The 14,896-nt window shown below is 46.5% G+C and overlaps 1 protein-coding gene across 22 annotated transcripts in view; it reads right to left on the reverse strand.

The window, feature by feature from the left end:
• Positions 1-217: 217 nt before the first annotated feature.
• Positions 218-14,896, reverse strand: part of DUSP18 (dual specificity phosphatase 18) — a 127,343-nt gene continuing 112,664 nt past the window's right edge. For all 22 annotated transcript variants that reach the window (XM_085633710.1, XM_085633698.1, XM_085633714.1 and 19 more), the window contains one exon: positions 218-2,666. In XM_085633710.1, coding sequence (XP_085489836.1) covers positions 2,034-2,609 — 576 coding nt within the window. In that variant the 5' untranslated portion in view covers positions 2,610-2,666 and the 3' untranslated portion in view covers positions 218-2,033. The remainder of the gene's footprint in view (positions 2,667-14,896) is intronic.

The following is a 14,896-nucleotide window of genomic DNA, read 5'->3' on the forward strand; positions in this document are numbered from 1 at the left end:
GTGCACCAGTCTAGATAATGAGTCCGAGAATACTGGTGAAGATTTGGGTCTCATCTCCACCCAAGCCATCTACCACACATACTTGGATTTGAAATGTTTCTACGGTTAATTTTATTAGAGGAAGGACTTTGTATGACATTTGGTAGTATTACAGTATTTTTCTTACCATGTTCCCGTCTTATGCAATTAGAGGTGCATTTCAGAAGATAAAGGATAATTCATGTTCAACATATTTATTCAACGTCACAAATTATTTTGAAAAAGAGATAAGATACTGCTACAAAACAGCATCTCAATTTGTGTATCTGTAATTCATGATGCGACACATCCACTAAGCACATCTCTTTGCTGCCTTTTGCCATTTCCGCTTTGGAGCACAAAGCAATGTCTGACGTTTGTGGAATGTATAAAAGGTCACTCACCAAGTACCCAAATGAGCTACTGTAACTTGCTGCAGGAGTGCCAAGGCCTTTCGAATGCTTCTCATGGTCACATTCTCTCGCCTTCTGGAATACTCGCTTTCCTCCAGAAAATCATCCAAACATGGAGTCTCACCCAAAAAAGTATACATGTAACAGATTCAACAAGAGTTGACAAACAAAGCAGTAGCCCTAAACAAATCAATATCATAATATTAGAAGAAGATTTTTGTAGAGGACATATCCAGTCATACTTTGGCTAACGTCTGAGAATAGCCAACACAAGTGATCACACGTGAAAACCAGGAGTAGTACCTATTCAGATATCAGCAACGATTCATTAACAATAAATCAGAGACGTATTTATAATAAGGCTTTAAAACAAACATCACCAACAGATGTAATGCCATTACAGAAAGTGCGACTGTAATGTGGAAGTGCTGAGCAGTGTCAGTAAATACAACAGCTCTTTCCGCGGCTATCGTAATTCATTTGCTCGAATATCATTTCTTGTGTATTTTTAAAAACTTTTTTAATACATATTTTCAGGGGAGGCTTGCACTTTAGAGTCTTTAAGAATCCAACATTTAAATACACAATAAATACTTTTGTTACATTTTGAACATCGGCATCAACCAGCAGGGGAGAACGGATAATGATTCTAGGCAAAATTGCAGTGACTGATCGGGTCCTTTGTCCTTAAAAGTGGGAAGGAAGATCAAAGATGCAGCCCCTTCTCTGAACCATTGGGAGCTGTGCAGGTCCTACCAGGCCACCGGATCATGAGGTGCAGATCCCAAACTTTCCACAGACTGGCCTAGCAGGCTTCTACATGATAACTGATTACTTTGTGCAGGTACCTTAAAAGTGTGCAGGTTTCACTGCATGGGCATTTTAGTACTTCCTATTTGAATTTATCAGCAAAAAGTCAGCAAGTGGTCAATCTAAAGGATAACTAACAGAATTATAGCGAGGCCATGGTGCTATCTTTTGCAATGTAGTGGAAATGCTTCTCTCCGAAGTTCTCCACCCACAGAAGCATGTCAGGGGCAAAGTTAACTTCTAAAATACTATCTCACTAATGGGTTTGATGATACAGGGATATGGGCCAGCGTCCATGATCATAAATTTGGGTGTTCTTTATTTGCCTATAGGGGTTTAATCTAGGACAGTGCATGTCCACAAATGCATAGTGCTATTGGGAGAGAAAGGATGCCCACAATGCATTTCAGATTAGCAAGCGGACACCCCAAAGTAAGGGATTCCATTCGCCATTTGAATTTTAGATTTGTATTTTGGATTCAAATAGAAATGACATGCTCACCACCTCTGCTATGATGTGAAATAAAGGCACCTTTGCCATACCACTCTTTGTAACCCATGGACAAGCTCAGTGGGAATAACAACCCTGGATTAGAATTTACGTTCTGATTTAATATGACAATCGACTAAAGTCTTCCGTACTCTTCCCGATGGCCTGCATCTACTAGATATTTAGACTCACTTGTGTCAAGTCGGCTCATGAAAGTACCACAGGTCGCTTCTCCATCATAGTCCCGCAAACAGATAGGTAATAGACATACACAGATTTCCCAACCAACTATAACATTTTATTCACAGGGGAACCATTCCTCTGGTTTCTCTCTCATAAATATCGGGTACATCTCCAAAGGCAGAACTGACCATTTCCACAGTGTTTCTTCCAAAAATTTGAAACTCATAAATAATAAGCTGAATCCAGAAGCCATTGTTAGGTCTTACTATTGGGCGGCAAGACTTTAGCCAGGTGTGTGCAACTAGGAGAGACATGGCATTGTACTTCATTAGGTAAGCCAGACACAAGGCCGCAGACCTGCTGACTCCTGCCACACAGTGCAGCAGGGTCCGCCCACCCATGGTTTCCACACTGTGGATTTTATCAGCCACTACATCAAAGTAACTGAGCAGGGAGACGTCGGGAGAGTCTGCTACAGGAACGTGCACATATTCCATGCTGTAGGAGGAAGAACGCGCCCTTCCCAGGGAGGCGCGAATGATGCAGGTGATTCGATTGGTGGAGAGAAGACCCTTGTTTTTAGCTGCACTGCCGTTGCTGATATAGAGGCTCCCCGTCACCTGTGACAGGCCGGAAAGGGAAGGAATTCTGTTGGCATAGGACAGAGGACTTCCTTGTGAAGAATGATGAGCCATCTACAAAGCTTCCTTCTGCATCAGATGCCCAAGACAGGTCTTTTTGGTGTGGTTTGACTGCAAGAGATACAAATAACTGTTTTAGAGCTGAAAGTTAAAAAAACATTCGGCTTAAATGTTGTTTAAAATAGAAACTTAATACACATGACACTGGAATAAAATTAAAACGCTTTTGATTTAGGTTCTTAGGGCTCTTCCTCTCTTTTCCTTAATGACAATGGTCAATGCTATCTCCCCTGCTTTGCTTTACTGCTGCAGCTGCTTTATTCAGTCTTTTTTATTACTCTGTGCTATAAAGGACAAATCACTGTTACCATTTCTTGCCTTGCCTCCTTTTGGTCCGTCTACTGCAGGAGCTTAGTCCTCTACAGTAGTATCCGCTGGTCCTGTTCCACTAGAGTACAATGCTCAGGCATTGCCAAGCCTTGTGACACCTACTCTGTGTTGACTGCCATATTGTCTGCTGCTTATTGCCATAAGTCTGCTGCATGTTAATCAGCCGCTTTTCAGACAAGTCCTGGATAGTTGCATCATTTAATCCAATCTTGATGACCAACTAGGACCAGGTTTAGTGAGTGGTCCCCAACATGAAGAATACACACTAGTGAGTCAGGGTTACTTCTTGTAATGGGCTACACTTTGGGACTTATTCACACTGGTAAATTCAGCAGTAAACTTGAGTTTACAACCGAACCAACTTCAGTTACACCTGGAATTCCTGGAAGGTATACGCCCATTACAGGTGAGGAGATGTCCGCACCAGTAAATCCCACTCATTGGGCAAAATTGAGGGCAGGCTAAGGAATGGTTAGCCTTGGCAGTTTGGGAACGGCCAAAAACAAGTAAACTGTGGGCATTCACAAACTACCAATTATAGTCCCATTCAGTCTGGAAAGGGTGGTATTTTTCCTCCAGGCTAAGACTGGCATAAATCATTTTCCAGGTTGGGAATGGATCACCCGCAAATTTGGTGGCAGTGTAGAGGGAAGGGGTTTCTCCATGGGAAATGGGAACCAGTTCCCACTCTGAGGAGATCTCTGCCAGGGAGAACTTCGTACAGAGGGAATGCATTCCCAGCAAGGAAATCACATGAGTTCAGAAAAACGCTTCTTTCCATGCGCATTCCGTGAGGAGTGGTGAATTTTAAAAAGCAGTCAAACTATATGCGGTTGTAGATTCAAAACACATCAATCCAAATGTAGTTTCACTACTTTTGTGAACAGGCCCTATAGTGTGTACCAAGAGTGCTCAATAATGTGAAGAGAAAATGAATTAATGGATTATACGTCCCCCAAACTAAGCATTACTTAGATCTTGCTTCAATGCAAACAGTCTTTGGGAATGCAAAATCGACCCTTTGACAGAAACGTTACTTTCGTGGCAAACCCATGAGGAGTTTGTTCAGAAAGCCAAAATACAATCAACCAAAATGTAGATATTTACCTTTGGCTGGGCATTTTGCTGTACTTTATTACAAATGGGGATATAGAGGGTTTAGACAATGGCAGAGCGCGAAGGAACCACTAACACACCAATTACAGTAGTATATTTTATGGATTTTTTAAACAATAAAGTTAGGAGTAAACATACATCAAAACAACATTTGTGCATAGTGTCCCAAGTGACAAAGGGAACCTAAACCTAAGTGACAATGTGAATATTAAATACAAGGTTTCCACAGTTTGTACAAGTCGACCCTTATCATAATAATTCAATGTGAACAGCAGCTATATACAGTGATGGTTCGCTTCTTCTGAATGTCGACGGAATTTCGACCCTCAAAACAATGTGGGGTCTCTTCAGGACTATTGATGAAGGGACATCTGAATATATGTTGGCGCAGCCTTTAGCGGTCCAGATGGCACACTGTGAGCTAGCCAGGAATTAGCTCAACTTATTCTGATGGTATATTTGGACTCAGTCCCGTATAGTTATGACACTTATGTTGACCAAACACACGGTTTTACTGAGAAAGAAGGAACCATACAACATGGCGCCACCAACATTCTAGTTTGGGGTACTCAATTAATGGGTCTCCCGGGTAGTTTTCTTAACTATGCCAAAAGACTCTACTTATCAATTAACAGGAGACATCCATGGTGTTAGGGAAAAATCCTCCTCTGCTAAATAGGGAACCCCTATTTCTGTTGGTAGGTTGTTCCTACTTGAACCTTTCAAAGGATAACCCCATTATAGTACCTTCTCTGAATTTCATAAATTAAAATGGCTAATGCAGCACCAGTAAACATACCAGTAAACTGTAGACATGTAGTAACCCAAATGATACAACGTGGGATCACCCTTACGGGTACATATGTTACCTTCATGGTAGAGGCACATGAAGCGTATAGAACAGGGGTATTCTATTCATGCGTAACATTTCCAGCAGTAAATGTACAATCAGGAAATTTTCACAATTATTCCATAGCTACAGTTCCCAACTACACAATTTATGAAGAATTAGAAATTCCATTAACTTTCCAAAGCATGCAAATTGGTTCCAAGGCACCATACCACTTGCAAGAGACTATGTTAGCCTCAGCAATGAAGGAGCAACATGGCCAGTCTTAGCCAGTTACACCACATTACCCAGACATGGCAAACCTTACACAACCAGAGCTACGCACACTATATACAGGTATAGTTAGGATATACAGATGTTTGACAATACGTCATGCAAACAATTACAATAAACCGAGTGAGAATTGCTCAAGCTGCACAACTGCATTTATCACCGACAGCAATTTGTCCAGATACTATTAATTTGATAATGGGAAAAGTTTCCATCAGACCGGAGGAAATTCTGTTCAGGATTGCACAAAATTACAAATCAGCTTGAAGCAGTATTTTCCCATACAGAACCTCAAGATAAAAACAGAATTCTCACAATGTGTTTGCCATTAGGGATGGTTTCCACAGTGACGACTGCGCCAATTGGTGTACCATGTGTTATGGTAGACACATCAGCAAATACTGTGCCCCATCCATTGCTTTTTTGCCAGAGGCACTAAAACAGATTCAAAATGAATAAAGGGCAGGCCCCGCCATGGACTTGGGGACGAAACTCATTGGCAACTATGCAACAGTCTTCTCAATTATTTTAAGTAACATTAAAGGGAAAGCAGCAGCCTTGGCATTAAAAGAGAGAGAACTACCCAAAAATTATTGCTGAAACCTATATATCCACTGGTAGAGACAATTTGGGAACCAGACCTAGTAAACCACAGCTTAAGAGTAATTCTGAAATGGATAACTTGAAGCAAGCACCTGAGTCTTCTAAAAAAAAAAAAAACGCTGGGTTAATAAAAATAATGATAAAGAAAAAAACAAACCACGTGGTGGATCTCCTCCACAGGAGTCCCCTGAAAAGCGATCTAATGTGCGCAACCGTGTTACAATTAAATAGCCTGATAAGTATCAGTATACTGATTCCCGTCCATCTCATTCCTTTCAGGAGTCATGCGAAAAGCGTTCGGAAAGAGAGGAGGGCGATCAGAGCACAAGTTGGACGAGTATGTGAAGCGAAAGAAGGACTTCCACTGCTCTTCTGACATCACCATTAAAAAGGAGGACTTATGGTCTGAGGCAAGCTCTCTCCCCAGCTGCTCCACTGTGCTCTGCTCAGCCGTCCATCTTCTGATCCCCTCCTCCTGGTAGGGTTCGATGCCCCTTTGCTCTGTGCCTGCCGCTGCACGCTCTGCCCTTACATGCCTGCATTGCCTCTGTTATTGTGCCTTGTGCCCATTCTGTTGGTATTTAGTTTGCTTTTGTGCCCTTTTGTTGGTATTTCGTTTTTTGTGCCTTGTGCCCATTTGTGTGACGTTTTGTATTTTGTGCTTGTGCTTATTTTCATTAGTTTTCTTATGGCGCTTAATTTTATCCTTGGGATTGTCTTTCTCCTTTCGTTTCCCGCAGCCGCCTCTGCCCCCTCGGCCCCTTACCGTATCCGCTCCCGTCTCCCAGCTGCAGACCCCCCCCCCCTCCCTACTTAATGGCGGCCGCTGCGGGGGGAGCAGAACTAAGGACCTCTGGTCTTAGGCCTGCTCTCTCCCCAGCAGCTCCACAGTGCTCAGCTCCGCCGTCCATCCTCTGATCCCCTCCTCCTGGTAGGGTTCGAGGCCGCTCCGCTCCGTGCCTGCCTCTGCCTGCTCTGCCCTTACCCGCCTGCATTGCCTCTGGTATTGTGCTTTGTGCCCATTCTGTTGGTATTTAGTTAGCTTTTGTGCCCTGTGCCCTTTTGTTGGTATTTCTTTTTTTGTGCCCTTGTTGGTATATCATTTTTTGTGCCTTGTGACCATTTGTTTGGGGTTTCGGTTTTTTGTGCCTTGTGCTTAATTTCATTTGTTTTCTTGTGGCGCTTAATTTTATCCTTGGGATTGTCTTTCTCCCTGTTTCCCGCAGCAGCCTCTACCCCCTTGGCCCCTTACATATCCGCTCCCAGCTCCCAGCTGCACATCCCTCCGCCCTCCCTAGTTAATGGTGGCCGCTGCGCGGTCGAGCCGCTGGCGTGCCTAATGCGCGCCAAAGACAACCCCGTCTGCGCCTGTTCGTGACCCGACCATGACCAGCGCCAGGAACCATGGATCTCCCACCATCCACTGCTACGACGCCTCACCCTCCTCGCACTTAACCCCGGCTGCCACAAAATCTGCCAGCAAGCCACGCCGAGCACGGCCCATGGCCAGCTCTCCTGCTACAACTGCCGTCAGACTTTCACCACCACCGCGGGCACGAACACCACCAATACCAATACCACCTACGCCCTCAGATGCATCCTCCTCAATGTGCACTCAATTTAGAGGAAATCTGGAACTTCCATGACTCGCTCTCACCCGACGTCACCTGGACCAACGCCACCTCGGCCCCCGACATAGATGTCTCCATCCCAGATGGGTACAAGATCCAGAGAAAGGACTGCCCCAGCCACCCGGGTGGAGGCATCGCCATCACACACAAAACTCCCTGCGTCTCACCACATCGAACGACAACTTCCCTGCCGCCGAACACCTACACTTCCAGGTCCAGACCAGACCAGACCAGCCCAGCCCTAACTCCACTCTCCGCAGCATCCTTGCCTACAGAACCCCTGGCCCCCGAGCTCTTTTCACCGATACCATCACGGACCTCATCGCACCCCACGCCATCACCACCATGGACAACATACTTATAGGAGACCTGAACTTCCACCTCGACAACCTCAGCGACCCCAAATCCGCAGCCCTCCACGACAACCTTGCCAACATCGGGCTGAGACAGCTGGTCACCACACCGACTCGCGATGCAGGACACACTCTCGACCCCTTCTTAGCCGGAGGCGGCAACGTGGACTTCAGCCAAACCACGCAGCCCCCCGGACCGACCACCACTGCATTCACTTCCTCGTCAACAAACCCAAGCGACACGAAGCTGCCTCGCACCATCCGCGTAGGAACTAGAGCAGAGTCACCGAGGAACAACAACTCCAACCTCAGCGGCAACACCCCCTCCGCCGCAATGGACACCAACCACGCGGCTTTGGAACTCCACACTTGGATCGCCAGCTGTGCAGACAAGCTTGCCCCGCTGCGCAACCCTGACAAACACCGCCCCAGGAAAGCTGCCTGTTTCACCACCGAGCTCCAAGAAGCCAGACGCACCTGAAGAAAAACTGGAGAAACACCAAGACACACGAAAACGACACCACCTACAAGTAAGCCATGACAGACTACCACCAACGCATCAGAACCACCAAAAGAACCTTCATCCACAACAGAATCCTCGCCAACTCCAAGGAACTTTTCAGCGTCATCCAGGAATTCACCAAGCCCCGTAGTGAATCAACGGACATCATCCCCTCCCAGGACCTCTGCGACAAGCTCGGCTCCTACTTCCACCTGAAGATTAAGAACCTCTACAACAATTTCAATGACCACACACCCGTCCCCGCAGTCACCCCACCCCGCGGCAACACCAGCCAGACCATCTCCGCTTGGACTCCAATCATAATCGAGGAGACCGCCGCTAAGGTGAAGGGCATCCACTCTGGGGCCCCCACAGACCCCTGCACACCACACATATACCACAGAGCCGCCACCACCATCACACGCATATTACAACGGACCATCAACACCACGTTCGAGACCTCCTTCCCCTACCACTGGAAACACGCAAAAGTCAAGCCTCTGCTCAAAAAGCCCTCATCTCGCTCTTCCCTTTCGCAGCAAAAATGGCTGAGAAGACCGTCAACGCAGAGCTGACAAGGTTTATCGAAGAAAACGCTGTCCTTGATCCTTCCCAATCCGGAGTCCAAAGCAACTACAACACCGAGACAGCCCTACTCACCACCACCTATGACATCCGCACCCTCCTTGACCAAGGCCACACTGCAGCCCTGATCCTACTTGACCTGTTGGCAGCCTTCGACACAGTCTCCCACCACACGCTAGCAGCAAGACTACACAACGCCAGCATACAAGGCACCGCGATCGACTGGATCAGATTTTCCTCACTGGCAGGAGCCAAAGGATCAGACTACCACCCTTTCTCTCCCAACCAACAGAAATGAACTGCGGAGTCTCTCATGGATCATCACTCAGCCCTACCCTCTTTAACATCTACATGGCTCCCCTCGCCGTCATCGTCCGACAGCACAGCTTCAGCCTAATCTCCTATGCCGACGACACCCAGCTTATTCTCTCCCTCACCAAGGACCCAACACCACCAAACTCCACTTCCAGGAAGGAATGCAGGACGTCGCAACATGGATGAGCACCAGCTGCCTTAAATTTAACTCAGAGAAGACAGAAGTCCTCGTCCCCAGAACCGCCCCCTCAGCATGGAATAACTCCTGTAGGCCCACCGCCCTCAGCACCCCCCCACACCCACACAGTCTACGCCAAGAACCTAGGCATCATGCTCGACTCCTCCCTCTCCATTAATTGCCAGGTGCTTCAACACCCTCCGCATCCTCCGTAAGACCTTCAAGTGCCGCCCCCCCCCCCCCCGAGGCAAGGAAGACCATGCCCTCATCATCAGCAGACTGGACTATGAAAATGCCCTCTACACCGGCATCAACAATTCTCTACTCCGCAAGCTTCAGACTATACAGAACACCACCGCCAGACTCATCCTCGGGATCCCCCGACATGAACACATCAGCCAACACCTACGCAAGCTCCACTGGCTCCCCGTCGACAAAAGAGTCGTCTTCAAAATACTCACCTATGCCTACAAATGCCTACACAACACCGGACCCCAATACCTCAACAACAGAGTCACCCTCCACATACCCAAACGAAACCTCTGCTCCACCAACCTCTTCCTCGCCCAAAGCCAAGTGCATCCGAAGAGCCAGAGCAGGGGGAAGATCCTCCTCCTCCATCGCGGCCAAGACCTGGAATGAGCTCCACACCGACATCAGACGTGCCTCCTCCCTGAACACCTTCAGGAAGGCTCTGAAGACCTGGCTCTTCGACTGAATCGAATCTGCTAACCCGCCCCCCCCCCCCCCCAATGGCCAGCGCCTTGAGACCCTCCCAGGTGAGTTGTGCCCTTATAATCCCCCTGATTGGACAAACAACCTCAACTAAAGACTCAATTAAATATATAGTAAGTGGCTGGGATAAAAGTTGAACATGCCAAAAATATTGAGGCCTGCTTCTGAACGGGGAGGGGCTCAGACTCTGTTAGACAGCACAGCAGAAGTCACAATAATTCACCGGAATCTTCAAGAAAGTCTGGTGGCAGTAGCAACTAGTGAGTAAGTCCTGGTGGAAACACTGGACCAGAGACTTAGCATTCCAAGTGAGTAGTATGAACTACAACTCCAAATGGAGAGTGATATACCTTGCACTACTAACATTCGCTTTTGGGAGCACCTATCATTTGTTTATGACATTGTCTTGGCTGAAAAGGATTGGTCACCTGAGTTTGTTCGACAAGGACGCGAGGGGAAAGTGTAATATTACCATCTTTCTATGACCTTGTTCCAAAATCAGTTAAACATACATATGCTGGGGCATGGTCTTGCCATCTGCAAGATAGCCGCTCTTTTGAGGGCTCTGTTGGACGAACTATCTATCCGTTCACTATCCGGCCGTGTTTAGGGGTACCTGACACTGAAAATCACATGCACAGCTCTGCAATATGACCCAGACCTGGCTGATGTGACCTGGGAGCGTGATCCCCCCTGGTGTCTGTGAGAACAACTGAGACCTTGGGCTACTCCTGTGGCATAGCACAGCATGTCTACAGTGGCAGGCACGCCAGAGCAGTCTGATTCGGGACACCACGTCTTGCCGCATCAAGTGCTGCGTCCGCAGCTAACAGGCATCTTCTGACGCCGTCCGCGCCCTATTCTGTTTTCCTGAACCGGCGGCTCGATTTCCCTCTCTCCCTCTCTCCCTTTTCTACCCTCTCCTATTGTTAACTGGCAATATTGGTGTACTGCTGTTTACATTGATAAATTACATCTTTTTTTTATTTTTTTAAACATACATATGCCAAGGAGTGGACCCTTGCACAAGCCCTGGAATTATAACTTATACCGCAATCACATGGGCTGGATGACAGATCACCCTACCATATTATGCCCATAAGGCCAAGCTCACAAGTGAAACCAAAATACCCCATTAAACAGGAGGCTAACCAACAGGCTAGAGAAATTCTCACACAACTTGAAGATCAAGGTGTAATTGAAACATTAATTTCCCCAATGAACAATCCTTTGTTTCCAGTAATTAAACCAGATCATTCATATAGATTAGACTTAGACTATAGACATTTAAACAGTGCCACACGCACATTTGTAGTACAAAACACGCCCGGTGCTGCACTAATGAATAATTTAGTGCCCACAAAATAGAAAACCACATTAGACATTTCAAATGTCTGTCGGCCAAAACATAATAATTTTGTTGTTAGCCCAGGCTTCTGCTCTGCCTGTATAGCAGAGCTGGTGCAGAACTTTGTTAATGAAGCATTGTCCTGTGTTGATGACATATATCTTACGGATGATGGCTTACAAACACACCTGGCCAAAGTAGATTGCATAATTCTGGGATTTGCTCACATGGATAACAAATTCAATTATAAAAAATTGCCTATCTTAGTGTCCTTTTCTTAAGATACGAGTTGTCAGACGAAAACAAAAGCTTAGCGATACTTCCTTGAGAAGTGTGCGCTCTTACACCCACCAAACACAATAAAAAAAATCCCAGTCATAATTGAGTTTCCTAAATTTTGCTAGAACATGCATACCATATTATGCACAACCCTTAAAACTGTTTTATGACCCGATCCATCCAGGCTTTTCAAGCACACATTGGACATCAAAATATACACAGATTTTGCATGCAGTACAGACGGACATGCTAACAGCAAAACACTTGCGCACACATGTGTAAACACATCAAATTTGGTAATCTGCGTAATTGCGGGGACCACCGGATACACGGCTCATTCAATGAAGGTGGCATTATGCAAATTGCATGGAAATCGCATTTATACTCCGGTGCAGAGATGCATTATGCACCAACAGAAAAAATTCTGATACCAATTCAGACTGCTGTTGTGAGAGAAAGATCATTGGCTGGGAAAACTAATAAGTGTTGTGACTACCATTCCAGCCTTACAGGCTGTCACAAAGACCAGCGCTCCCAACCCGAAACCCTTACCTCCTAGATGGATACTGTGGGTCTAGTCAATAAAAACAACAGATGGAGACTACATATTTGACTTTACACTACAAACACAAAGGTACCTTCAATATGAACAAGAATACCTTCTGCTCAGTGAAATAATGCCAGTATGACTTTATAGTCTACACTGATGGTTTTGCCCAGCCTGTAATCGGAAGAAAACACCAATACTGCACCGCTTGCGCAGTGGTAAAGGGTAAAATGAGAGATGGATAATTCCAAACTCTAAAAATGTTCATGCAGTCACAAGATGATTTCACGGCACAGCTGGCTGAACGGAAAGCTCTAATTCTGGCACTAGAGAATACGGATCCGGAATTCCCCACACTTATAATGTACGATACATATTATTGTGTTCAGTCTTATGAGTACTTACACTATTGGAGCCAAAATGGATTCAGAGACTCAAAAGTTAATACTATAAACAAGTTGCTTTGGGGAAAGGTGGCAAATCTCATGTTATACATACACTGAGTTGCCAACGTGTAGGACTAAATGCTGCAGGAAATTCATTGGCTGATAAAGCCGCAAAGGCAGCAATGCAAACTGCTGTCATAGCTACAGTGACTAGTTCCAGCACGAGGATAGATGAAGACAGCATCACAGCTTTGCGCTGTGGCACCCCCTTACCAAAATTATTTCCAGCAAAATACTCCTACCTACTAAGTGTGCAAAACATTCAGTTTGCTCGTCTCCCTGGAGTGGGAGATAGATTAATACCAAATTCAGACCGCAGGCCAGAAATAATCATGGCAGCACATGAGGGTCTTGCATCTGATCATGCAGGAGTGGTGGCTACAACTCTATTGGCGGCCAGGTCTATACAAACAGACTAAGGACTATTGCTTTAAATGTGACTTTTGTCAACAAATAAAAGTTTCTACCACGGCACGACTACTGCAGACACCTCTACTAATATTTAACAAGCCTATGATCTGCATTTATCTGCAACATTGTGGGCCATTACCCAGTGATGACTAATATAAATACATTCCGTTAGCAGTGGATTACTGTTCTCAATTCCTATGGGTATGGCCACAGCGTTCGGCTGAAACTTTAACTGTTATAAAGGACTTCATCTGGACATATGCAGCAGCCTCATTGCACCCGGACCAGGGCCCAGCATTTGCCTCCAAGGCCTACCGGGATTCCAGGAGTACCCTGGGTGCGGCTATGCACTATTCCTCTTCCTATCATCCTGAGGGAAATGCGATTGTGGTGAGGAAAAATCGTGACTTAAAGCAGTCTTTAATACCCAGAGTATAAGGTTCAGGCCGTAGCTGGATCTACCACCTGTATGGGGTACAGACAGCTTTAAATAATTTGCCAAGAAGATCCTTGAGTGGTCAGGCTTTCTAGGAGGTCCTTTTCAGGGTCAAGATGAGGGTTCCAGACCTTGAAAATCCAAGTACAATGGCAGCGGAAACACCTTTTGATATCAGTACAGGAACTGAAAAACGTCTGGGACAAACAAATCGACGAGCTCCAGAAACATTCTGCCACTACAGAGGGGAAGGCTCAATCAGAAACTCCTGGCTGGATTCCAGAGGTCAGGGATCTGGATCGAGAGAACACTGTATGCAAGAAGGAGTTTGTCCCATTTTACAGAGCGTAGGTACCACTAACCTCCCACAAAATTTCGGAGTGATTGGGTCTGCGTTTGTAAGCACCTTCCAGACTACCTTAAGAGTAATTCCATCTTTCATACACAGCGTGGTTTCCAGCATGTTTGAAGGCTTCCCACTTGTCCTGCTTCTGATTTTCGAGATCCTGGGTCTATTTTTGCTGCTATACAATGGATGTTCTGCAAACCGGCAAAATAGTAATAGCACTCCCTCATGTGCTACTGTGTCGTGAACATATGATGCAGTATTTTGGCACACCCTTAATTCATGAGCTTAATGACAACTGGTCTTTGTCCTTTCAACCTGCATGTGAGGTAATGTACTCATCACTCGTAGCCGTCGCGAGCGTGAGGGTGTAGCGCGGCAGTGCTCTGGCCCCGGGCCATACCGGGCTCTTCCGCGGGAAGAAGTCACCAGTTCCTTACCTGTCTGAGTTCCCCTGCATAGCCTGAGAAGCGAGTGCTTCGCGACTTCACATGAATATCATTCCGCCATCTGCTCCCTCCGATTTATCGAATAGTTTACAAATCCAGCTGTTCCTGGTTCCTGCCCTTGGAAGCAGCATAGAAGACAGAGCGCAGATGGTGGAGGAACTGACGGCAGCTTCCTCACCCAAGATGGCAGTGTGAGGCAACCCAGGGAAGGCTCCGTGCCGCTTCCAGACCGCACCGAGGACGAGTGGCCTGGACTCGATTGCAGAGACGAATAACCACAAAGACTACAGAGCAGAGCAGCGGTGGGTGAGCACCTGGGCTGGGACCTGCAGTTGGGAGGCTGGTGCTTCGGAGGCACGAAGAAGCTGGGAACACACCCCCGCAGTTACGGACTGCGGCCGGGCATCAGAGAGGTATTGGTCAGAGCGCGCCCACGCAAAACCTAGCGGCTGGCAGGCAAAGCGGCGCGGGAGCAGCTGAACACAGCCAAGGGTGCTGCATCACTAACCTGGGACGCAAAGACATCAGGGGCTGTAGCTCGGTCATAAGAC

This window comes from Triturus cristatus, chromosome 11, assembly GCF_964204655.1.
Source record: "Triturus cristatus chromosome 11, aTriCri1.1, whole genome shotgun sequence".
Taxonomy (NCBI): Eukaryota; Metazoa; Chordata; class Amphibia; order Caudata; family Salamandridae; genus Triturus; species Triturus cristatus.